The 24,623-nt window shown below is 45.2% G+C and overlaps 1 protein-coding gene across 4 annotated transcripts in view; it reads left to right on the forward strand.

The window, feature by feature from the left end:
* The window catches only part of Atp7b (ATPase copper transporting beta), a 70,453-nt gene that overhangs the window by 6,812 nt on the left and 39,018 nt on the right, over positions 1 to 24,623 (forward strand). The window contains exon 2 of one of the 4 annotated variants that reach the window (XM_085844115.1): positions 22,102 to 22,234. The exons of 2 other annotated variants lie outside the window; for them this stretch is intronic. Coding sequence is in view for 1 of the 2 variants with exons in the window: in XM_085844113.1 (XP_085700239.1) it covers positions 15,925 to 16,155 (231 nt within the window). In the remaining variant the exon portion in view is untranslated. Of the gene's footprint in view, positions 1 to 15,766; positions 16,156 to 22,101; positions 22,235 to 24,623 lie in introns of those variants that run through there. One more of the 4 variants, XM_085844113.1, reaches the window with a different exon arrangement.

Genomic DNA, 24,623 nt, shown 5'->3' on the forward strand with positions numbered 1-24,623 from the left:
GGAGAAGGTAGAGAGTGATAGAGGAAAGCATCCTATGTCCTCTTCCGGTCTCCACACATACATGCATAGATGCATGCACCTGCACACTCACACACATGGGTGCATGCACCTGCACACTCACACACATGGGTGCATGCACCTGCACACTCACACACATGGATGCATGCACCTGCACACTCACACACATGGGTGCATGCACCTGCACACTCACACACATGGGTGCATGCACTTACACACTCACATGCATGGATGCATGCACCTGCACACTCACACACACATGGATGCATGCACCTGCACACTCACACACACATGGATGCATGCACCTGCCCACTCACACACACATGGATGCATGCACCTGCTCACTCACACACACATGGATGCATGCACCTGCCCACTCACACACTCATGCGTGCACCTCATACATGACACGTACACCTTTCTCCCTGTATCAGTCAGGGTTCTCTAGAGAATAAGAAGCGATAGAATGAACCCCCTTCTCTCTCTGTAAATGGGACTTATTATAGTGGGTTATAGACTGTGGTTCGGCTATTCCAATGGCAAGTACAAGAACCCAGTAGTTGTTCTGTCCATGAAGTTGGACGTCACAGGTCTTTGGTATACTCGAGAATTCTGAGGAAGTAGGCCCTAATACTAGTGAAGGATTCAACTTGGCAGCCAGAGTCAGGGCAAGCAGGCAAAGAGCACCATAGACGAAAACTGCCTTTCTCTGTTTTGCACTTGTTTTAACCCAGGTTGTAGTATTTGGATTCGAACTCAGAGCCACAGGTGTACCAAACACATACTCTACCACTGAGCTATACCTGTAGCCCCTGTAATTCAGCCCTTTGCATTTAAAAACCATTGCTATGTGTATGTGGATAGATGAACAATGTGCTATCTAGTTTTGCTGATGTCTAAGATCAATAAAAAAGAATGATACCAGTGTATTTTGTGTTTTCACTAGACATGGCAGCAGTAATGTTTCTTCCTAGGTAAGATGCTGTGTAAGATGCTGCGGAGGGCAGTTGGAGGGCACGGGCGGTCTGTGGTCTTCCTGTAGGAGCAGTTGTGCTGTCAGCCTTTGCCGAGCCTGTTTGTGCACAGACGGCAATCCTGCCCTGCTTTTCTGAGCACTTTCTGCCTTTGCCATCATCAGTGACCTGAAACCTCTCCTCTACCTTCCACGAATGCCAGGGCGTATCCATTTTTTTTATGGTAGTATCCTTTCTCTGGCTTAAATGTTTTCATTTGTAAGTTCATGTTGAAATGAAACCCCAGTACAACAGTATTAAGAGAGATGCCCCTTAGGAGGTTACGGAGCAGTGAGCAGTCCTCGTGAAATTGGGATTAAGTGCTCAGGCGGAAAGTCTTAACAGAAAGTGTTTGCTCCCTGCCTCCGGCCCTGTTCTTTCTTATCGGGAAATGATGAGAACGCTGGTTCTTCTCCCCAGAGAGTGCAACAAGTCACCACCTCGAATAAAAAGCCTCTCTTACTAGACACTCACCTAGGCTCTGATCTGGGACTTCTTGCCTTCCTTATAATGGTGAGATATATAATTCTGTTCTTTATAAATGATGCTGTTGTTTGTTATAGTTGCCCAGATACACTAGGAGATTGATAATGAAGAGTGTTGTTGTAACAAGTACCTGGAATTGGGACATAGGTAGATGCTGGAAGAGTTTGGAAGATCAGGCGAGAAAAACCATAGATTAATCTAAAACAAGGCGTTGAGGGTGGTTCTGGGGGGCCCAGAAGGGAGCTTGTGTGTAGAAAAAGCTTGGATCTTCGTAGAGACATTTGAGTAGCTGAGCAGAGTGTTGGCAGAAATATGAGCAGAAAAGCTTAGGTAGAAATGAGAAGAGTCTCACTGGGAACTGGAGGGAACCAGAGGGAACCAGAGGGAAGGCCGTCCTTGTTACAGCATGGCAAAGATGGATGAATTGTGGCTACAGAGATCCATACAGTAATGGACTAAGCTACTCGGTAGGAAACACACCGTTAAGCCAAGTGTGGAGTGCTGCAGGGCCTCTTGTGATCTCTCAGAGCATGGAACCAGGATAGCTGCACCATCCACAGGGAAGCAGAACCCGGATGGACCATCCTTAGCCTGACTGCATCAGAGGTGTGCCTGGGCGATTGATGGGAGATTAACGTGCTTGGAAGGAAGCCAGATCTTGAGGGCATCTCAGAGACCTGTGAGGCTGCCACTCTCATTCCAGGTCCTGAGTGGCAGGCCCTGCAAGGCACATAGATTTCAAGACAAGGGGCCCAGGGTTCCCGTGGCACTTCTGCAGGCATGTAAGTAGGAACAAGCTGAGAGCACCTACACTTTGATTTTGATTCTCCTGGTCTCCTCTGCATTGGCTGAAAGTGCTGAGTCAGTCATTGTTCTTAATCCTTCCTCCTGAGTCTTCCAGAAACAGCAGAATCTTTGGAAATGGGAGAAATGGTACTTTTTCATGTATGGTGGAGTCGTCTTGCTGGTTTAATATACAGCCGTTTTTATGATCAATTGTAAGCAGATTTTCTTGCATTAATGTTTCTTCATTTGTTCAAAGTCATTAGGACTTTTTCCAGAGACCTGACTTTGATTTTGTTTTTGAATTATTGTTTTTTAAAGATTTATTTATTTTATTTGTATGAGTACATTTTATCTATCTTCAGACACACCAGAAGAGGGCATCAGATCCTATTATAGATGATTGTGAGCCCCCATGTGGTTGCTGGGAATTGAACTCAAAACCTTTGGAAGAGCGTTCAGTGCTCTTGACCACTGAGCCATCTCTCCAACCCTTGAATTGCAAAACTCAGCCAATCACTTCCAGAAGAGAACAGGATGGTTTATTCTGAAGCCAAGTGTGAGCAACAATGGTGGGGAAGCACAGATACCCTAAGTACCATGCTCTGACATGATAATGGTTTCGTAATGTTTGTATAGACACGGAACAGTGAAAACTAAAATTACATTGTAGGAGAGTCAGATAGGTGGGGTACAGTGGAGGAGGAAACCCGCTGTGCTCTGTGCCCTCCATGCTCTCTGATGGTATTCTTAGCCTGTGGTTGGGGGACGTTAGAGGTCTTCACATTCCAGAATGACTTACCTAACAGGCAAGGATGGATGTTAGGTCAAGCAACAGTTATTAAGGCTAAAGAGAACCCAAAATTGTAAGTTGGCTCAGCACCTAGCAATATTCCAGTTCTCCACAATCACAGAAGTTCATCCGTGTACTCAGCAAATGCTGAGAAACTAAGTCCAGCACTGTTTTTAGCAGTGAGTGGGGACACAGCAGGTGGTAGAACAGCTTGACAAAGGACTCGTCCCCTGTGGAGTTTATGTCCTGCCTATAGATATTTGTTGACAGCCAACAAGTCAATAAAGCATGTCTGACCTCAGCCCGCGGTGGCTGACTACTCTAGGGGAGAAACAAGGCAGGGAGGGTTGCTAGGGAGTTGTGAGTGTTCCAGGTTTAAATGGAGTAGTTTGGGGGGAGTGAGGAGGTAATGTGTGAATGAAGCTTTGAGATGAGGATCTGCATGTGGGATGTTGGTAAGAGGAAGCAGGTAGGTCTAAGGAACAGGAAGATGAGAGTGGCCATCCCAGCGCAAGGGACTGGTCTGGGTCTATGAGATTGCAAGAAATGGGGCAGATCACTCCACAGTCATACCGGTCATTGTAAGGACCTTAGTGTGGCTGACTTTGGCTACCTTCTGGGTTCCTTTTTCTTCCACCTTTCTCTACCCTTCCAAGCCCCTTACACTAGATAAGAGAGCAAAAATAGGATAGAGAGGAAGAGAAAGATCCCTGAATAGAATAGGGGTCCAAAAGGCATCACTGTTATCAATAGACTACTTCCTGCCGATTAGGGATATTGATTTAGTTCCTTGGGACAAGTTTGATCTTTGCCACCAGAAAAACTGATTTCTTCTTGTTTCTTCTTTGTGTATTACTACTTAACAAACCACAACCAACCAACAACCCACCCCACCTTTTGACCCCTAAGCATTTATATTCCAACTAAAACGTTCCCAGAATTCCAAAGTCACACAGTCTCTGAAACTATCTGTAGCTGGCAAAATCACACCCCTGCTAGAGCATGAGGCATTTCCTAGTCAGCTGCTGTGGACAGTCGGAAGCAGCCCCATGTCCCACACCTAGGATTAAAAAGAGAACACATTCTTTTAACATTTTTGTGCTTTTTAAAGAACCCCAAGCCCCAAAATTGTCACTATATTTTAAGTTCTACTCTTGAGTGTAGGGACCATCTCAGGGGAATAACAATTTCCTATTAAAGGGCTTCTGACTTTTGTGTTGAGAAGCCAGAGGTCCCTTAGGAATTTCTCTCTTTTCAGTCATTATAGAAGGGACCTGTTAGTTGCCATTGCCGACCTAGCACGTGCTGTGTAACTCAGGCTGGCCTCAAACTTGTAGCAGTCTTCCTTCTGCAGCCTCCTGAGTGCTGGGACTACAGGCACATCCTTGCAAGCCCACTTTAGAAGTTTTAAAAAGAGTACTGCTGAGATGCACTGACTCTGGGCTGGAGGGATGCTCAGTTACTCAGAGCACTGGAGAAATGAACTGGGTTTGATTATCAGCTCAGCACCCACAATCATTCATAACTCCAGGTCCTGGAGATCTGGCTTCCTATTCTGGCTACCGATGAGATCAAGCGTGCAAATGGTACACAAACATACATGTAAGCAAAGCACCCATGTGAATATTTTTTTTAAGTGCCCAGGTGTTTGCTGCTCACTGTCTTTTAAAGGTAGAACTTACAGCATTTCCTGAACATACACTGCTGGATTTGAAAGGAGTACTTCTTATCAGTAGTGCATCCTGGGCTATCGCTGGGAGGGATTTCAGGTACCAGTGAAGGCCATGGAAGGAACAGGGAACAGGAGAAAATAGAAGTGCAGTTGTAGAATTGCTAAGTTTGTTGTGCATGTTAGACATCCAAGGGAGATGGTGACAAAAGCATTGGGTTCCTGAGTTTGGGAGTTGTTGGCTGTAAGCGGTGCCAGGGAATGAACGTGTTATAACTTCTCCAGATTCCTGGGTTGGAATCAGGTGTTTGGAAACAATTAGCTCACAAGGGTAGACCTAGTGGGACTGGTGCCCTTACAAAAGGGCTTGAAAAGGGAAGGGGAGTTGTGTGGTGGTTTGAATCTCCGGTGATTAAGGAGAGACCAGCATCATTGAAGTGAAATCTTTTGGGAAGTGTTTTCTGGGAGCACAAAGAAGTTGTATTCCAGAGATAGCCAAGTTGTACCTCATGCTGCAGCTGGATTTGGTAATGTGTAAGAGTCACCCAGGTGGTACTGGTTTTGAAGGCATGAAGGGGTCATGGAGAGAAGCTGAGGCTTGGCACTGAGAAGTCAGAGAAGGCTGTTGGTGAAGGTGCAGCCTCAGGTGCAGTTGATGTAATGGCCCACAACTGAAGGGGCCATGCAAAGAAGTTGAGGCCTGGCACCGTGAGAGGCTTTTAGCGAAGCCTAGTTGCATCAGAAGCCCACAGCATATTGGAGATACCAGTACTATGGGACGATCAACAAGAACAGCAGCAACAGTGGAGTAGAGTCAACCAGAGCCTAGAGTGCTACAGAGGACAGAGCTGGAGATGTGACCCAAACCCTTTGGAGGAGCACAGAAGATCATGTGTAGATCCCAGACATTGCCTTGGATACCCCAAGATGTTAGAGATGTCACAGCTATAGATTACCTGCCGAGAAAAGCTGCTAACAGGGAGTGGAACCAGCCCAAGAGAATGAAGTTTGTTGCTGCTGAATGCCAGACCTGGCAACAAGGATGAAAGGAGTTGGAGATCTGAAGCGTGCTTTGACATCGAGCATGGAGATGCAGAGTTTGGAGTTTGACAAGCCGGTTTTTGGTCTTGCCTTTGTCCAAGATATCCTCACTCTGTCATTTAGGAATGGTCAGGTATATGCTGTGATGTTGGACGTATGTGATTTGCCTTTTTGCTTTTGACTTTATAGGGGATTACAGTTAAATGAGTGGATGAATCTCAGAAGAGACTTTTAAACATTATTGAGACTGTGATAGAATCTAGAGACTTTGGAAGTTGGACTAAATGCATTTTTGCATTATGCTATGGCTAGATATGGCCCCCAGTAGACTTATGTGTTTGAACAAGCCTATGGGGGCCAGGAGGTGGAATGTGGTGGTTTGAATATGCTTGGCCCAGGGAGTGGCACTATTAGGAGGTATGGCCTTGTTGGAGGAGAAGTGTCATTGGAGGTAGGCTTTGAGACTACAACTGCCTAGAAGTCTGTCTTCTCCTAGTTGCCTTCTGATGAAGATGTAGAACTCTCAACTTCTCCAGTACCGTGTTTGCCTGGATGCTGCCATACTTCTGCTTTGATGATAATGGACTGAACCTACAAGCCAGCCCCAATAAAATGTTGTTCTTTATAGGAGTTGCCTTGGTCATAGTGTCTCTTCACAGAGTTTCCATTAAAACTCTAAAACAAAAGTAATGAAGTAACTATCTAATCTCAAAAAAAAAATGTTAATTTAGAAAGGAGGCTCGAAGGAGTGAGTCCCTCAGCTCTTGTGCCCTATCAGGATGCAACCAGGTTATGCCTCTTTGAAATAGGGAGCAGTGTCCAATAGACCCCACATCTGTTCACCTTGATCTTAGACTCTTGACCTCTAAACAATGAGAAAAGTTAATTGCCATTCATAGGAGACCCAGTCTAAGGTCCTTTGTTATACAGTCTGATCAGACTAAGGAAGGTGAGATTTCCAGAGAATATATATATACATTTGAAGAAGAGAGATCTATAGGATAAGCTGGGGAGGGGAGAGGGCTGGGGGATGGGCGGGAGGGGGATAGGGTGGCATCCCCGCACTTTGTGCTTTGGGACCTACAAGACTCTAATAAAGGCTTCAGAGTGGATTAGAAAGGAAAGATCCTAGGAGAATGTGTCACCTGGCAGCTGACCACCAGTGGTGGGAAGAATGAGGGACTGGGAGGTAGTTTGGCCTCCAGGTGGCACCAGAGATCTCTCTAGGTTAATGGTGAAGCCTGAGGGCATAGGCAGTGACTAAGGGGTTAGGTCGGGATGGGGAAGGGTTATTTCACTGGCTTCCTGCAGAGTCCTGTGCATCCGTTGGAGTTTACAGCAGAGCTGGAGTGGAGAGTAGCCAGGGAGGGGCTGTGTCTGCAGTGACCTGGGACTGAAGCATTGCCTTTTACTTTGATAGTCTAAGTGTTTCTCGTTTGGGCCCCATCTAGTCTTCCCACAATTTAACTGCCGTTATTTCCCCCCTGCAGGCTGTTTACAGAAATAGAACTTTAAGAACTGTCCAGTGAGCTTGCTGATGGCTGGTTGGCTGATTTCCATTTCCTATTTACAGTGTAAAACTCCTACTGAGCTAACTTGGAAAGCACTGCTTCCATGGGGAACTTTGGCCAGGAGCCGTTCATGCTCTGCCCAGGTGCCTGAAGATTAAATGAATATTTTCATAACTGAATGCTGCTGTCTTCTGTTCTAAGGGCAAATGTTTCTTGTGCTCCTGTAGAGTCTTTTTAAATTTATTTCTTATTTTGCAGTTATAATTATTTATATTATATTATAAATATAATATTACAGGAATTGTAGGAAAGGTAGATGAACTCGTGTTTGAGTCTTTGATTTTGTTTCATTGGCCTACATGTCTGTTATTGTACCAGAGCCATATTGCTTTATTACGTGGGCTCTGTAATAGATCATAAGATAGGAAATGGGAGTCCCTCCAGCTCTGCACTTTTTTTTGCTGAGGATGGCTTTGGTTATATGGGATGCCCTGTGTGATTTCATGTGACTTTTAGAATAGCTTTTTCTGTTTTTTGTGAAGAATGAAATGGGGGATTTTGATTGTAATTGCATTGACTCTGTAAATAGCACTAGGTAAAAGATCATTTTTTTTTTACAATAATAATTCTATCCATGAACATTGGATGTCTTTCCGTTTTTCTGGTGTCGTTCTCTATCTAGCTCCTGAAGGGTTTAACGTTTTCACTGTAGAGGTCTTCTGCTTCTCTGGCTAGGTGCATCATCATGATTGTATTTTCTTTGAGGCTGGTGTGAATGGGGGTGTGTCCATGATCTTTCTCTGTTTGTCTGTTGTTGGTGTATAGAAAAGCTTTTGATTTGGACAAGTTGATTCTGTATTTTGCCACATTGCTGAATTTGTTGATCGTTTCTAGAAGTTTTTTATCAGAAAATTTGGGGTCTCTACTGTATTCTGTCATATCATCTGCTAATAGGGAGAGTTTGACTTCTTCTTTGGATCCCTTTAATTTCCTTCTCTTGCTACTTCATTGCTTCAGCTAGTGTGTTGGGCGCCATATTGAAGAGGAGTGGGGATGGTGGACGACCCTGTCTCACTCCTGACTTCAGGGGATTGCTTCATGCTTTTCTCTGTTTGGGATGATGTCAGCTGTGGGTTCCTTTTACATGGATGTTGTTTTGTTGTGGTATGCTCCCTCTGGCCCTACATCCTTTTGGACTTTTATCACGAAGGCATGTTGGATTTGGCCAGAGACCTTGTCTGGATTTTGTGAGATGATCATGTGATTTTTGTATTCAAGCCCACTTATGTGGTTTATTACATTTATTGATTAGTATATGTTGAACCATCCTTGTGTTTCAGGGATAAATCCAACTTGGTCATGGTGTGTGACTAATTCTTTTGATGTTTGCCTGTATTTTGTTTGTAAGTATTTTATTGAGTATTTTTGCCTCCAAGTTCATCAACAGTTTTTTTTTTCTTTCTGTGTTTGTGTGCCTATACCAGGATTTGCTATTAGAAGAATAATACTAGCTTCATAGAAGGTGTCTGGGAGTGCTCCTTCTCTGTGTGTGTGTGTGTATGTGTGTGTGTCTCTCTGTCTGTCTGTGTCTGTGTGTATGAATAGTATTAAGAACTGGCCATAAAAAATTGTTTGACCCCATTAAAAAATGGGGCTCAGACCTGAACAAAGAATTCTCACCTGAGGAATACCGAATGGCTGAGAAGCACCTGAAAAAATGTTCAGCATCCTTAATCATCAGGGAAATGCAAATCAAAACAACCCTGAGATTCCACTTCACTCCAGTCAGAATGGCTAAGATAAAAAATTCAGCAGATGCTGGCGAGGATGTGGAGAAAGAGGAACACTCCTCCATTGTTGGTGGGATTGCAAACTTGTACAACCACTCTGGAAATCAGTCTGGTGGTTCCTCAGAAAATTGGACATAGTACTACCGGAGGATCCCGCAATACCTCTCCTGGGCATATATCCAGAAGATGTCCCAACCAGTAAGAAGGACACATGCTCCACTATGTTCATAGCAGCCTTATTTATAATAGCCAGAAGCTGGAAAGAACCCAGATGTCCCTCAACAGAGGAATGGATACAGAAAATGTGGTACATTTACACAATGGAGTACTACTCAGCTATTAAAAAAAATGAATTTATGAAATTCCTAGGCAAATGGATGGACCTGGAGGGCATCATCCTGAGTGAGGTAACCCAATCACAAAGGAACTCCCACAATATGTACTCACTGATAAGTGGATATTAGCCCAGAAACTTAGGATACCCAAGATATAAGATACAATTTGCTTAACGCATGAAATTCAAGAAGAATGAAGACCAAAGTGTGGACACTTTGCCCCTTCTTAGAAATGGGAACAAAACACCCATGGAAGGAGTTACAGAGACAAAATTAGGAGCTGTGACGAAAGGATGGACCATCTAGTGATTGCCATATGCAGGGATCCATCCCATAATCAGCTTCCAAACACTGACACCATTGCTTACACTAGCAAGATTTTGCTGAAAGGACCCAGATATAGCTGTCTCTTGTGAGACTATTCCGGGGCCTAGCAAACACAGAAGTGGATGATCACAGTCAGCTATTGGATGGATCACACGGCCCCCAATGGAGGAGCTAGAGAAATTAACCAAGGAGCTAAAGGGATCTGCAACCCTATAGGTGGAACAACAATATGAACTAACCAGTACCCCGGAGCTCTTGTCTCTAGCTGCATATGTATCAAAAGATGGCCTAGTCGGCCATCACTGCAAAGAGAGGCCCATTGGACTTGCAAACTTTATATGCCCCAGTACAGGGGAACCCCAGGGCCAAAAAGGGGGAGTGGGTGGGTAGGGGGTTGGGGGGGTGGGTATGGGGGACTTTTGGGATAGCATTGAAAATGTAAACGAGGAAAATACCTAATAAAAAATAAATTCCAGCCCCAAGTGTTTCTATGTCTTTATTGAATTTTGTTCTCAAGCCTTGGATTATTTGGGCTTCCTCCCTCCTCACTTTCTTCTTCCTCTCCCTCCTCCTTTCCTCCTCCTCTTCTTTGCTCTTTTATTTTTGTTTGTTTGTTTATTTGTTTTTTTTTTTGAGACAAGATCTCAGTGTTGTACAGCCCAGACTGTTATAGAATGCACTATGTATACCCGGCTGGCCTTGAACTCAGATCTGCCTGCCTCTGCCTCCAACCACTGGGAGGTACAGCACCGCACCTGGCTGTTCATGGTTTGTTGGGCATCACTCAGGCATTGGTTCTCCTTAAGCTCTTTCTCCTTAGTTCCACTGAGCTGTTTCTTTACGTCTGCTTTAAACTCCTTGAGTTCTTTGATGAAGTTTGTGATTGTTCTTTTAAATGCTGTGCCTTGGGACTCATAAATTTAATTTTTTTATTTGATATTTCCTTTATTTACATTTCAAATGTTATTCCCTTTCCTAGTTTCCCCTTGAAAATCCCCTATCCCCTCCCATAAATTTAATTCTTATGGGCAACTTTTCTACAGGGCTGGTGGATTGTGGCTGGGAGAGACGGCCTTGGTCTCCCATATTGTTTGCCGTTTTTGCTGTGAGATCTGGGCATATACTTCTTTTGTTCTGTGTCTGGGGCAGAAGAGAGCATGTGTGAGCAGGTGGAGCCCAGAGGTTGGAAATGGCTTAGGTGGAGTGAAGTCAGGTGGACAGATGTGGCTGTGTTCCTGTATAGAATGTGTATTCCAGTTCCAGCCTGGAGCGTGGGGTCAGATACTGCTACTTGCAGACGTTTTGTGTGGTATGGGATGAGTTTATGAGTTGGGGGCTAGGCAGGGCAGGGCAGGGCAGGGAATGACCAGAAACCTAGAAATTGCTTATGATTCAGGCAGAGGTGGCCAAACTGGGCTAGGACACTGGATGTAGAAGCCGGGCTAGATCTAGCAAGGCTGGGAGAGTGCATGGAGGAGAGCATCAGGCAGAGCCGCATGGTTAGGACCTGGAGAAAGATTTCTGGGATCTTGTGCCGTGCATACATTTAACATCCGGCTTACACTCTTAGTGACCTATGTTCTGTCATGGATGATGGATGAGCGTTGGGCCCTTAGCTGCGGTGAATGCGGTGTTTGTGCTAACCATACTTTCAGTGTGGGAAACTTCCAGGCCTCTGTGCCCAGCACACAGCTTAGTGTCAGATTCTCTGGTCCTGTCCTGTCACAGAATCTGAGCCTCCTCTTGTGCCTTAGAGGGCTGGCCCGGCCCGCCCCAGGGTCTTTCTTGGAGGCCCTTCCTAGTGAAAGCTCCTCTGGGTTGAGCTGGTAATCTTTTTGAGTGCTGAAATGTTTTCTTTGCCAGGTGTCCCTCCCCTAAACAGGGCCCTTTTGTCCTAGGGGCTCATGGAAACAGGAGCTGCCCATCTGCCTTTGGGGCCCAGGCTTCTCAGCTTACAAAATAGTTGTTGGGGACAGCAAGTAGTGTATGTGGCATATATGTATGAATTCATATACATATATGAATTTCGTTTTCAGAAATAGCAAACTTTACACATGTGAGAGTCAGAACACAGAGGTGCAAGAAGACACTTTGAAGACCTATTGTTCTAGAATGAATAGTAGAGTGTGCCCTTGGATTTATATAAAGGGGACAGAAAAGCACCATGAAATTCTCGGTAGAGCTTCAGGCATGTGGGGCACATGCTTATAATTCTGGTATTCAGAAAGCAGAGGCGGGAGGATTGCCACAAGTTTGAGGCCAGGCTGGTCTATAAGATAAGTTTAAGGCCACCTGGGACTATAGTAAGATTCTGTCCAAAAAAGAAAAACAGAACTGAAAAACCCTAAAGAATTCTAGGAAAAAAAAAAAAAGCACACCCTGCTTTATACATAGAGGTCAACTAATTTGTTTAGATATATTTAAACAGGCTTATGTAATATCTGACATTTGCTCGTTAGTATAGATGGAAGATCCTTGTGTTCCAGAGCTTAGCCATCACTGAGGACCTACTGGGCGGTGGCAGGAAGAGGGGATAATCAGCTTGAGAGTTGGTGGACAAAGGGTATTTGGCTCCAACAATGACAATGAATAGGAGATATTGAGAAAACACACACACACACACACACACACACACACACACACACACACACATCTCATAGATACACCTAAGAAAACCAAGCTATTGCTCTATGTTATAAGAGCTTAATAGAAATCTTTGACTAGTAAGCAGAGAGTTAGTAGAGAAGTAAACGAGTTAAAGTTTTACTAAAGCGTGCTGATTTTTGCCGGCTTGTTAAAGACCCTACCCCTTTTTCTGGGAAAAGTAAACACCACCTAGAGGAGTAGTTACCACAGCTCTCTTGGCAAAGGTCAAACTGCAGATCCTGTTTGCTAAGAACGAGATCCTTTTACCTGCCAAAGCTTGTATGCCTTCATTACTACTAATGCTGTCCAACTCAGGGGCTTATAACATATGCCCCAAGGCCGGTCTAACCATCTACTCGCAATAGATCAATTAAAAGAGCCAAATTAGGGGCTGGAGAGATGGCTCAGTGGTTAAGAGCACTGACTACTCTTCCAAAGGTCCTGAGTTCAAATCCCAGCAATCATATGGTGGCTCGCAACCATCCGTAATAAGATCTGTTGCCCTCTTCTAGTAGTTGTCTTCAAACAGCTATAGTGTACTTAGATATAATCATAAGAGCCAAATTAAAAGTGGAAATCAGAAAAAAAGAGATTTATTTAATGTGACAACGTTGGCAAGATGCATTGGGCCACTTTGTCCTTCTTCACAATTTGGCCACATTGAAGTTCGATAACTCTAACAAAAATTTATATACTTGTATAGCTGCCGTATAACATCTGTGTGCAAAAATGTCTGTTTCAGTAAACATGCCTGGTGGAAATTCCTTTTGGTGGACATGGGACTCAAAGACCACCCCGTTACCAGACCTATAAAAGTTGCAAAAATTGTGCAGACCTTTACCAAGTGTGCAATTGGGTCTCAGCCACTCAGAGTTAGAGAATTTCTCTGTCTTGCCAAGTGCACGTTCTGTTCTTGCTAGTTGCAATCTCCCTGACAGGAAGGGCTGAGTACGTGTGCAGATAGTGTTGGCCTTACCCCTGCCTCCCCATGAACACACAGTACAGGCAAATCAGAAGTGACTTCATCCATGTATCTGATTGATCTCAAGCTAATATCAAAGATGTCGGGCACAGTCTCTGGTCAGGGTCTGGTCATAGAGTTCCACACCATTGTAATTTTTTTTTTTTTTTTTTTTTTTTTTTACCATTTGTGACAGGAAGAAAACTAGCCGTGGAAAACCAACCAGGGTAGAATCATGTTGGTTATGACTCAAGATGGCTGCAGTCAAGTCAGGTAGAACCCAAGTATACATTCCCAGTCACAATGCTGAGGCATTTGTATTTGTAACGATCTTATAGCATCAAGGAAAAGTTAAGACCGTTTAATGATTCGTATTTAAAAGACATGTTACCCCTGGGTAAGGACTTCTACCAAAATGTCTAAAATTTTGTAACAGTAGACTAAAGAGATACACTCCAGTTACCCACTTGTGTTGCCCAGTATATCAAATGCAAAGACCAGTAAGCTTGCAAGAACCCGACATCCCACCAGGAAATAGGTCCACCCGCTAAGCAGGCTCTGAGCGGTCTCTGCTGTTGCAATGTTGGGCTCTGGCTGGAAGGCTGGGAGCTCAAGCCCTTAGCGCCTCACTTGTCTCTCCATTGTTGGGCTCTAGCACGGCCAGCATTTCCTAGAGACTGATCGAGGATCCCTTTTGGTTTTGGTTGTGAACTTGGGAGATAAAAATAAAGTGCATACTCATTTTGGAGGAGTTGATTTACTGACTGTGTTTCAGAAGCACGGCAATGTCAGATCCTTATGAGAGGAAAAGAATAGTGAATGCCCTTGGCAAGTGGACCACTGGTGGGTTTCAAAGAAAACAGGCTTCTGTTGGTTGGTGGGTGGGTTGGTTGGTAAGTGGGCAGTTGTTGGGTAGGTGGGTAGATGGGTTGGTTGTTGGGTAGGCAGTTGTTGAGTGGGTGAATGGATTGGTTGGTTGGTGAGTGGGCAGTTGTTGGGTAGGTGGGTAGATGGGTTGGTTGTTGGGTAGGCAGTTGTTGAGTGGGTGAATGGATTGGTTGGTTGGTGGGTGGGCAGTTGTTGGGTAGGTGGGTAGATGGGTTGGTTGTTGGGTAGGCAGTTGTTGAGTGGGTGAATGGATTGGTTGGTTGGTGGGTGGGCAGTTGTTGGGTAGGTGGGTAGATGGGTTGGTTGTTGGGTAGGCAGTTGTTGAGTGGGTGAATGGATTGGTTGGTTGATGAGTGGGCAGTTGTTGGGTGAGTGGGTAGATGGGTTGGTTGTTAGGTGGGCAGGTTGTTGGGTGGGTAGGTGGGTGGATGGGTTGGTTGGCAGGTGGGTAGGTGGGTGGATGAGATGGTTGTTGGGGTTGTACTCCTGGAGCTGCAACCTGGGGCAGAACATGCTAAGCAGCTTCTCCTGGGCTCTACCGCTGAGCTACCACTAGCCCAAGAAGAGATCTCTTATCCAGAGTTCTTGACACCATTTTCAGGTAGGGAAAGGGTGTCATTGTGTGGACACAGAAGGGCATGGGTTCTAAATACATGTTCTAGCGACCTGAAAGTGATGTATTTGGCTGCAAAGATTGATGCAGACAAGAGCAGAGTAGCTGCTTTACGTACTGGTTCAGTTCAGTCTGCATCGTATACCCTCCACACACCAACCGTGGCTGTTGCCAGGATTATTGTCTGTCTGAGTGGTTCCTCCCATGGGACATGAAGTCATGCCCTATGGGTCAGGTGGGGGGATGGGAATGGAGACTGCCCTGTCGTCTTACAGAGGGCAACTGCCTGGATTTCCACACTGTGCGTGTCTCTGTCTGTCTATTAATCCTCAGGTGGAACAGCAGGTAGCCTGAGAAGCCTGAATTATGGATTAGTTCTCACTATTTGTGCCAGTATAAAGGACGAATGAGCCCTGTTGCCATGAGTTTGTGCAGTCAGTTCTCACTGAAGTCAAGGGGAAACAAAGCTGCAGGAGACATGGTTTGCATGGGAATGCAAACCCTGCCCGGGGGACACTTCTCTCGCCCAGCAGGCTGTCCTCTGCCAGGACTGGAGCCTTGGAAGAGGCCACTGAAGTTATTCCAGGAAAACCCTTGCAGCTTGGCACCACAAGGAATTGGCTAGCCCAGCGCTTTTGTCCCTAGCCAGGTTTCTAGGAGTACAGGTGGCCAAAAGGAAGCTGTGCCTGGCTTTGGGAGACGATTAGGCGCCTGGGGCCCCAGGATGCAGTGCTTGCGGTGTGTATGGATTTTGTGCTGAGGTGCACAGCAGCCCACACCTGTGCCGAGCGAGCAAGAGGCAGCCAGTTGGATTGGGTGGAGATAAACAAAGCAAATAGGCCCACAGTGGCTGCGGTATGCAGTGTGTGCAAGTTCCTGAGCTGGCCGCAGACTGAAGACTGCCGCTCCCTGCATGCAGTTTCCCCTCTCTGGCTGGGAAGGGTGCCTGTCCCTGCTAATGAGCAAGACCTTTTGAAAGCATTTCTCTCCGTACCAGAAGTGTGGTGAAGCTGGACTGTGGGAAGGGAAGGAGCGACGGTGGACCCTACTATGGAGAAAGCTCAGGGCAAGATGCACCAGAACCTGGAACACTCTTTCCTGGCCAGTCTGAGTAACCCCCAGGTGACACTGCTGTCTGTGCAGAAGAGGTGCACCTTCAGGAGGAGCTCGGGGCTTGGGAGCTTGGCCCGATCGGCGTCTTCGGAGGAGAAAGGTCCTCCCCAGCCAGAGGAAGAATTGTCACCGGGAGTTTTAGCTAGAACCCTGGAAAGGAGGTCCCAGGTCAGTGCAGTAGAACACAAACTGAGAGGCCCTGGCGACTGGGACTGGGGTTAAGTTTGCACCTAGAGGTCGCTCCAGTCTTCTAGGGGGAGAGGGGTGGAGGAGAGAGATTGGCATCTGTTGAAGGACCACTGTACTTTGGTCCTGGCAACCGGAACAGTTTTATTTGAAGATTCTTTATTTTGCTTTCATCTCACAATGCTCTGAGGCGATTATTGACCAGAGATAAGGCTTAGCAGTGCATTCAGGCCCTGGGTTGAACCTCCAGGATTCCTCCCATTATTTTCAATTGCTATTTATTTATTTTTGATGAATTTGTAGACAATTCCAAGAGACTCTTTCCCAGTTTCTCCTTGGGCAGGGACGTGTGAAATCTAGGGCAGCTTGCCGTGAGCGCCTTTGTCTTTGTAATATTCTCTGACTCTGCCTTATGAGGGCTTTGTGTGGGACCTCTCTTCTGCATCTGAGCCAGGAATCTGGGTGTGCCTGTGTACCTTAGAGTTAGGGTATTTTCCTAGGCTGTTCCAGATGACAGCATGGAGCCTGGTCTCTGCCCCGACCCTGCCTTGCACCCACTGAGTGTTGCTAAAGGGTATCCTGAGACAGTGTGGAGTGGCAGCTGGAGAGGGTACCACTGTCTCAGAATTTTTATTTTGTAAATTTAGCTGGCTGATATTGAAAATAACACATGCACACACTGAGAGAGACACCGAAACAGAGAGACAAGAGAAAGTTTGCTAACTCTATTTATTTATTAATTAATTTTACTCACTTGGGCAGGGGAGATGGCTTAATGCGTAAGGAACTAGCTGTGCAGGTGTAAGGGCCTAAGCTCGCGTCCTCAGCACTCTTGTAAAACTGGACATCAATACCCACTGTAACCCCAGCGCTCAGGGTGAAGAAAGACACTTCCTGGGGGCTCTCCGGGCAGCTTGCTGAAAGGCAGGCTCCGGGTTCAGTGAGAGACGGTCTCAAAAAAGGACAAGAGCAATAGAGACCCTTGAAGCTCAGTGACCTCTTCATGCATATGCATAGGGAAGCATGCTGTGTACGTGCATGTACACACAAAACACCACACACACACACACATACACACATGTCACAAATGCACACACGCAAGCCACATACACACACAAACATAACATTTATTTTTTTAAATTAAAAATTTTAAGTTTCAAAATATATAATTAAAAACACTAGAACACTTAAAGATAAACCTCAAAACGTCTGTGCTAATGCATAGGCGTATATATATTCCTGTATGCTTGAGGTGGCTCAACATAGAGACATCAGTTCTCCCACATTGGGACTATTAAGAGAGTAACACCCGTCTGTCTGGATACCTGGGATAATTTGGATAAGATCCCCTTCTTCCTTCCTCCTCCCCCCACCCCCAAAGCAGAGCCGTACCCCTGGCCCTGTGTGAGATGCTTTGAGTGTGGCAATCATTTTCATCTTCCTGCCTGTTGAATCTGATGTCCAGAGAATTCTGAGGTGAGGCTGGGCCAAGTAGCACATCTGTTGCTTTCCCAGAGTGGCCGTTGCTCTGGGCTGTAGCCCAGACAATAGCAATGTAACAATGTAGCAATGACACCTGCTTCAAACAACAGAAAACAAACGGGAGTTTCTGTCAGAAGCCGGCAGGCGTTCCTTCTCAAGTCTTCAGATGTTCCCAAGGATGGTGCCCTGAGGCGCAATGGGATGAACCAGAGGCTCCTACAGGCCTTTTCCCGGCACACTTTCAACCCCAGCCTGCTAACTCGAGGATTCTTTTTCAGAGCTTGCAGTGTAAGCTGTGTTGATTTTTAATATAAACCCGAGCAGGAGAGTTCCTTTCTACTCTATCTGCAAACACAGTGCTAAAGAATGGAGCTGAGAACATGCACACACCACTTGTCCACCCCGAAAGCGATCCAAACACCCCACGTGACTGTTGACAGATTGTTCTCGCTGCGGTGTGGCTCTGTGGTAGAGTGTTCACACAGGAGGGCCAAGGTTCACTCAGTACTGCAACAGAGAGGCAAAGGAGACCCTTGACGGTCATTTCGTAACTGTCCTTTGAAAGGCTTTGTATCTTAAGTGCCTGTTGTAGAAAGCCTGCCTGTGTAGAACAGGCTGAGCACTGAGTATTGTCTGTGACTGATCAATTTCCTCTAACACTTCCACAAATCCTTTGCCAGGAATATGTAGAATCAGCTGGGCAGGGATTGAGAGCTCTGGTGATGAGGCCTGACTTTGGGATAACACAGGCAGAGCTAGAACCAGCTCATGGAGGGTGGGTAGTAGAGAAAAAAATATCTATAGAATTTTCTTCCAGCACATGAGATGGTTGAAGGGCTGTGTCTTGCTACAAGGAGGCAGTTTCTATTTTCTATGATGCTAGATGCAAGTGAATGTTCTTCAGTCGACTCTTAGTTTTTCTTCTACTCTTGATGTCTTTTCCCTTGAATCAGTGTTAATCATTGCTGACCCTGGTCAAGTCGCCGTCTCAGGCCTCTGTTGCCTTCATACTGTTTTAACTTTTAAATCAATTAATTTTCAGAATGTTAACTCATATGCATTGCATATTGTGTAGTAACAATGACTTCCTTGTTCCTGTGCAGTCTGGTCCCTCAGCTGCCCATCCTCTTCACACCATGTTGGTTCCTTAGGCATTTCCCTAAGGATAACCCGCCTGCCTAACGGTCTCTTGCCTCGAATGGTTTTATTCAAGCCCTGTGTTAATTCCCTTCCATCCCAACAGTTGGGCATTGGGACTGACAACGACCAACAGGGATTTAACAGTGCTTACATGTTAAGACTTGTTCTCAGGGAATGCTTGCCACCGTGACACTGGAATCCGCTACCTAGCCATAACAAAAAACTATGTGGCAAACTGGACTGGTCTGCCAACTCCAGCTGACCTTCCAGCTGGCATCGAGGCCCAGGTTAGCAGGCGTGTGAAGAGTGAGCTGTCATTCTCCAGCTCCAGTGAGGTTCAGGTCACTGCACATGATGGCAGGGATGGGCTGTTACCACTGACTCTCATCCAAGGTGAGAAACTGAGCTGTCATTACAAGCTGTTAAGTTGTATAGCAATAGAACACCTAAACATGAAACACTACGTATCTTGTACCTTGTTCTTTGCACTGAACAATATATTTCAGTCTACTTCAGTATGTGCAGTGCTGCCTAATTCATGCTCAGAGCTGTGTAGTATTCCAGTTTGTGGCTATGTAATAACTAGCCTACCAGACTCTTATTGTTTCTGCTTTTATAAAATCAGTGTCATTGTTACTCTAGAAACTTCATTTCACACTGCACATTTCTTGGATGAATTCTCAGGAGCTGAGTTGCTGAGTCAAACCTTTGTGAATTTGTTATTTTAATAGGCACTGCTAGATTGTCCTCCAGAGAGCTTCCATTCCCTTGAAGGAGATCAGAGAAGGACCTATTCTTTTCTTTCATTTATACTTTATGTGCGTGGGTATTTTGACTGCCTGTATATCTTGTGCAACCATGTACATGGCACACAGTACCTACATATGGCAGTAGAGGGCACTGGGTCCTCAGGAACTGGAGTTGGGATGGTTGTGAGCTGCCAGCCTTGTGGATGCTGAGAATCGAACCCTGGTCTCCTGAAAGAGCAGCCAGAGCTCTCAACTGTCGAGCCATCTCTCCTGCCCCTCATGCTTTTCCTTTGAGACAACACGTTGTGTTGTCCAGGCTGGAATCGAACTTGTGACCCTTCCACTTGAGTTTCCCAGTCCCTGCCATGATGGGTTCATACCACTGATATTGGCCTAGCATCTCCTTTTTGATAATTTATGTTTCCTTTTTCTGGGACAAAGCACCTTTTTCCTGTTGAATTGTCGGCATTTGTCTTCTTCGAGGGAGCATTACGGATCAGTGACCCAGGTTTTGGTGTGTACTGTATGAATCAGGGGTACTTATTTATTTATTTACATATTGATTGATTGATTATTATTTTATTTTACCATTTTCTCCTCAGCATACCTCCACAGCTTTGCTCACAGGCACGCACTCCACTTGCACTTTCTGCTTCTGGGCCCTGGGAGTGAGTCTTTGCAGCCACGTACCCAAAGGTGATGGAGTGCTGATAACAATTACAGAAAAATCAGACTTTTAAGACATAGGGAATTAAGACACTGCCTGTTCCGTCTGGGATTTGCAACTCAGCACAAGTTTAAGATGGAAGGGCTGTTGAGTTCTTCAGGGTTCAGTAACAGTGAGGGCAGGTGGGGCAGGGCTGGGGGAGGGTTCTCACTGTACTACAGGGAGACAGGAAATCGCACTGTGCTCTCCTCCCCTCCAGAAAGCATCCATACTCTCCACATCCATTGGATACCGTTAGGGTGACAATGGACAGGTTCAAGATGACAGGATGTCAGAGCAGAAGGGAGCCTTCACAACCCTAGTCAGTGTGTGTGTGTGTGTGTGTTGTGTGTGTGTGTGTGTGTGTGTGTGTATCAGAATGTCCTGATAGGAGTTGCTTCTCTTCTCCCACCAAGTGAGTCATGGGGACTTGGCTCCCCTTTACCTTTACCTGCTGAGCTATCTTGCCGACTTGAGCCCAGTAATTTCACAAACGTCTTCAGTTTTCTTATTTTGTATTCATGCTTTTACACCTTGAGATGGCCTGGCTCTCCATTTTCTCCATTCAGGGTGGGGTGATGTAGACAATACTGAGTGGTGGGCCACCTTGTCTGTCCTCAAGGAGAGGATGCACCTAGTCCTGCAGTGACTTGATGTGCTGGGGTGGGGGATACCCTGGGGAGTCCCCCTTCTCAGAGGAGAAATGGAGGAGGAATGGGTGGGGGAGCTGTGTGATGCGGGGGTGGTGGTGATGATATTGTAATATAAAGTGAATAAATTAGTGAAAAAAAGAGGAAATCTTTAGTGGGTTTTTAAAATTATTTTTTTGAAATTAAAGTATAATTATATTATTTCCCCCTTCCCATTCTCTCCTCCAGCTGCTCTTACACTCTAATTGTGCTCTCATTCTCTCTCTCTGTCTCTCTGTCTCTCTCTCTCATATTTGTGGCCTCTTTGTTATTATTACATACATATATACATAAATGTATAAATATAACCTGCTCAACTCATTTAGTATTACTTGTGTGTATATGATCTCAAGGCTGACCAATTGGTATATTGGATAAGCATTTAGGAGCCTTATTCCTAGGGAAGGCTTTCTCCCATTCTCAGCATTTCTTAGTTGCCCTTCCTTCCTTCCTTCCTTCCTTCCTTCCTTCCTTCCTTCCTTCCTTCCTTCCTTCCTTCTTTCCTTCCTTCCTTCCTTTTATTGGGGTGGGCCCTGGGAGATCCCTTTCCATGTTGGCATGTCCCTTGCTGGTGGTGTTCTCTAAGGGGTATCTTGGCATGCTGGTCATTGCTGTAGGAACCAGAGCTAGGTAGGCTATTGGCTGCTCTCCTCTTTTAGCAGCTGCATAGAACTTTCTGGTACCTTGAAGCTAGTCCTCGGGGAGGAGATGTTCAGGTCAGATCCAGCTCTGATGCGCCAAGTCCTGTGTCTGAAGTACATGGTGTCTTTAGCAGGAGAGACCTTGCTTCCTCCCCCTCTAGCAGGCAATCCAGGGCAGAAGCAGAAGCAGAAGCTTGTATTGTTTTGGGAGTCTCTTGGACTCTCCTGACCAACAATTCAAAACAGAATTCCTCACGCCTGGTACTGGAGTTTTTGTTGAATAATCTATGATTCTTGGCGGGGGAGCAAGGTCAAGGTGTCTTAACTTTCGTTTAAATTATTAATGTATACCTATACATGTATTATACATAATTTGAGATACATAATAATGATTCCCATCATCCTTTGTGTGACTTGCCCCTCCCCCTTCCTCTCCATCTGTGTTGACCCCCTACCCTTTGCCCCCCTTATTTTTCCCATTTCTCCCTTCATATTATTTATCTTGCTATTTCCCTCTCTAGGTCTCTCTCCCACCCTAGTCCCTTCTTACTTTCCTGGATTCCGTAATTACAGAATATATGCTCGCATCTGGAGATCTGGAGCTAGGAGACCCCGACGGGAGAGAACATGTGATGTCTGTCTGTCCGGGCCCAGGTGACCTTGCTCACTATGTCTTTTCTAGCTCCATCCATATACGTGCAAAGCTCATGACCTCATTTTTCTTTTCAGCCAAATAGGATCTCATTGTGTTTATGTACCACGTGTTAATCAGACAGCTGCAGAGCACTGGAGTTAGTTCCACTCCCCAGCTACTGGGAATAAAGAAGCAGGGAACATGACTGAGCTTGTGCCTGCATAGTAAGATGCCCAGTCCCTTGGGCATATGCCAATGGGTGCTCTACCTAGGTCACAGGGTAGATGTAGTTTTAGCTCTTGGGAATTTTCCACACTGACTTTGAAAGTGGCTGTACCAATTTCCTTTTTTTGTTTTGTTTTGGTTTGGTTTGGTTTTTGGTTTTTTCGAGGCAGGGTTTCTCTGTATAGCCCTGGCTGTCCTGGAACTCACTTTGTAGACCAGGCTGGCCTTGAACTCAGAAATCCGCCTGCCTCTGCCTCCTGAGTGCTGGGATTAAAGGCGTGTGCTACCACACCCGGCACCAGTTTCCAATCCCACCTTTTTTTTTTTTGAGTTCTTTATGTATATAGTCATGATATTAATCCTTTGTCAGATGTATAACTGGCAGAGTGTCTGTCACTTTGTGGGTTTCTCCTTCACCCCACTGATTGTTTCCTTGGCTGTGCAGGTCAGTTTTTAAGCTTATTTCCTGGGCAAATGGAGTCCTATCAGAAAGTCCTTCACTACACCTGTAGGATGGAGAGTATGTTTTCTTCTGACAGTTTCAGGTTTTACATCGAGGGCTCTGATCCATCTGGAATTAGTTTTTATTCAAGATGATAAGTACATGTCTAGAATCATTCTTCTTCATAATGAGATGCAGCTGGAGATGCAGTTTTGCCGTCACCATTTGATGAAGAGGCTTTCTTTCCTCCAGTTTATGCTTTGGGTATCTTTGTCACATAATAAGTGGCTGAAGTTCTGTGGACTCATCTTTGGGCCGTTGATCTTGTTTCAGCGGCCTATGTGTTTAGTTTTGTGCCAGTACCATATTGTCTTTATTAACTATGGCCCTATATTTATAATCTGGAGTTGTGATCCCTCTGACATTGCTCTTTTATTCAGAATTATTTTGGCCATGGGTTCTTTTTGGATTTTAGGATAGTGTTTTCTACTTCTGTATTGAACACAATGGGAATTTTGTATGGGGGTTGCATCATTTCATAGTGTTATTCTAATCCATGAGCATTCAATGTCTTTCCACTTTCTAGTGTTTTCTTCTGTCTTCCATAAGATTTAAAGTTTTTATTGAATATTATTTTCCTTCTTTGTTAAGTTTACTTCAAGAGAGTTTATTATCATCGAGACTACTGTGAATGGAAGTGTGTCTAAGATCTCTTTCTTAATGTGTCAGTTGTTGGTGGACAGAAAGGCTACTGATTTTCGCAAGTTGATTTTGTTTTGTATCTTGCCATTTTGCTGAAAGTTTTTTTTTTTTTACCTCTTCTAGAAGTTTTTTTTTTGTGGTATTTTGGAGATTTCTTGTGTATGTTGTATCATCTGCACATAAGGATAGTTTGGCTTATTCTTTTCCTATAGCATCTCTTTAATTTTCTTCTCATATCTTATTGCCCCTGCTAGGGCTTCGTGGACAACACTGAAAAGGATTTGAACAGTGGACAGCCCTGCCTTAAGAATTTTAGCTTATTTCCTGGGCAAATGGAGTTCTGAGTTCCAAGCAGGGAGCCCTTGGAGTTCTGTTGCTTCGGATGTAGTGATTATGACTTTGCGTTGCCCGTCCCACTTCTTGTCGTGGAGTTTATGTCATGTGTGGAGCACTGAAGTGTACCCATTGTCCAACCTCAAGATAAGGCTTAAGGTTAAGTAGGGGCTGTGAAGTAAGAGTATTTGGCCCATGTTTGTCCAAAGGATTTGTCTGAGGCGTTGGAGGAGAGGAAGGTGGAGCAGGGGAGGTAAGTGTTGCAAGGTAGGAGCTGACAACCCTGGGATTTCCAGGGACCTACCCTCTGAAAGTTCAAAGGTGCTTGGGTTTGTGGATTTACATGTGGAAGAACTGATCTTTATAGGAACCAGTGGGAGGAATTTGTTCCAGGCTAAATGCAAGTTTATGGATAGTTTAGTTAGGGAATCTTTTAACTCTAGTCCATGTGTTTCACTTTGCCAGAGGATTGGGAATGGTATGAAATGTATAGGTTTTCTTTGTTGTTAAAGAATGTGGCTAGACATTTGGAGATTAAATTTGTCTATTGTAGAGAACAGGGAAGGCCAAAATCTGTGCAATGTTACATCTGTGGTGAAGGCTCTGGTCACCATCGTGGCTTGTCTTGTGGGTGGCGGGGAAAGCTTCAGCCCATCCTGTGAATGTAGGACAAGAAGATAACCTGTACCTTCTAGATGGAAGCATTT

This window comes from Mus caroli, unplaced genomic scaffold, assembly GCF_978045245.1.
Source record: "Mus caroli unplaced genomic scaffold, Mus_caroli_1 scaffold_10, whole genome shotgun sequence".
NCBI lineage: Eukaryota > Metazoa > Chordata > Mammalia > Rodentia > Muridae > Mus > Mus caroli.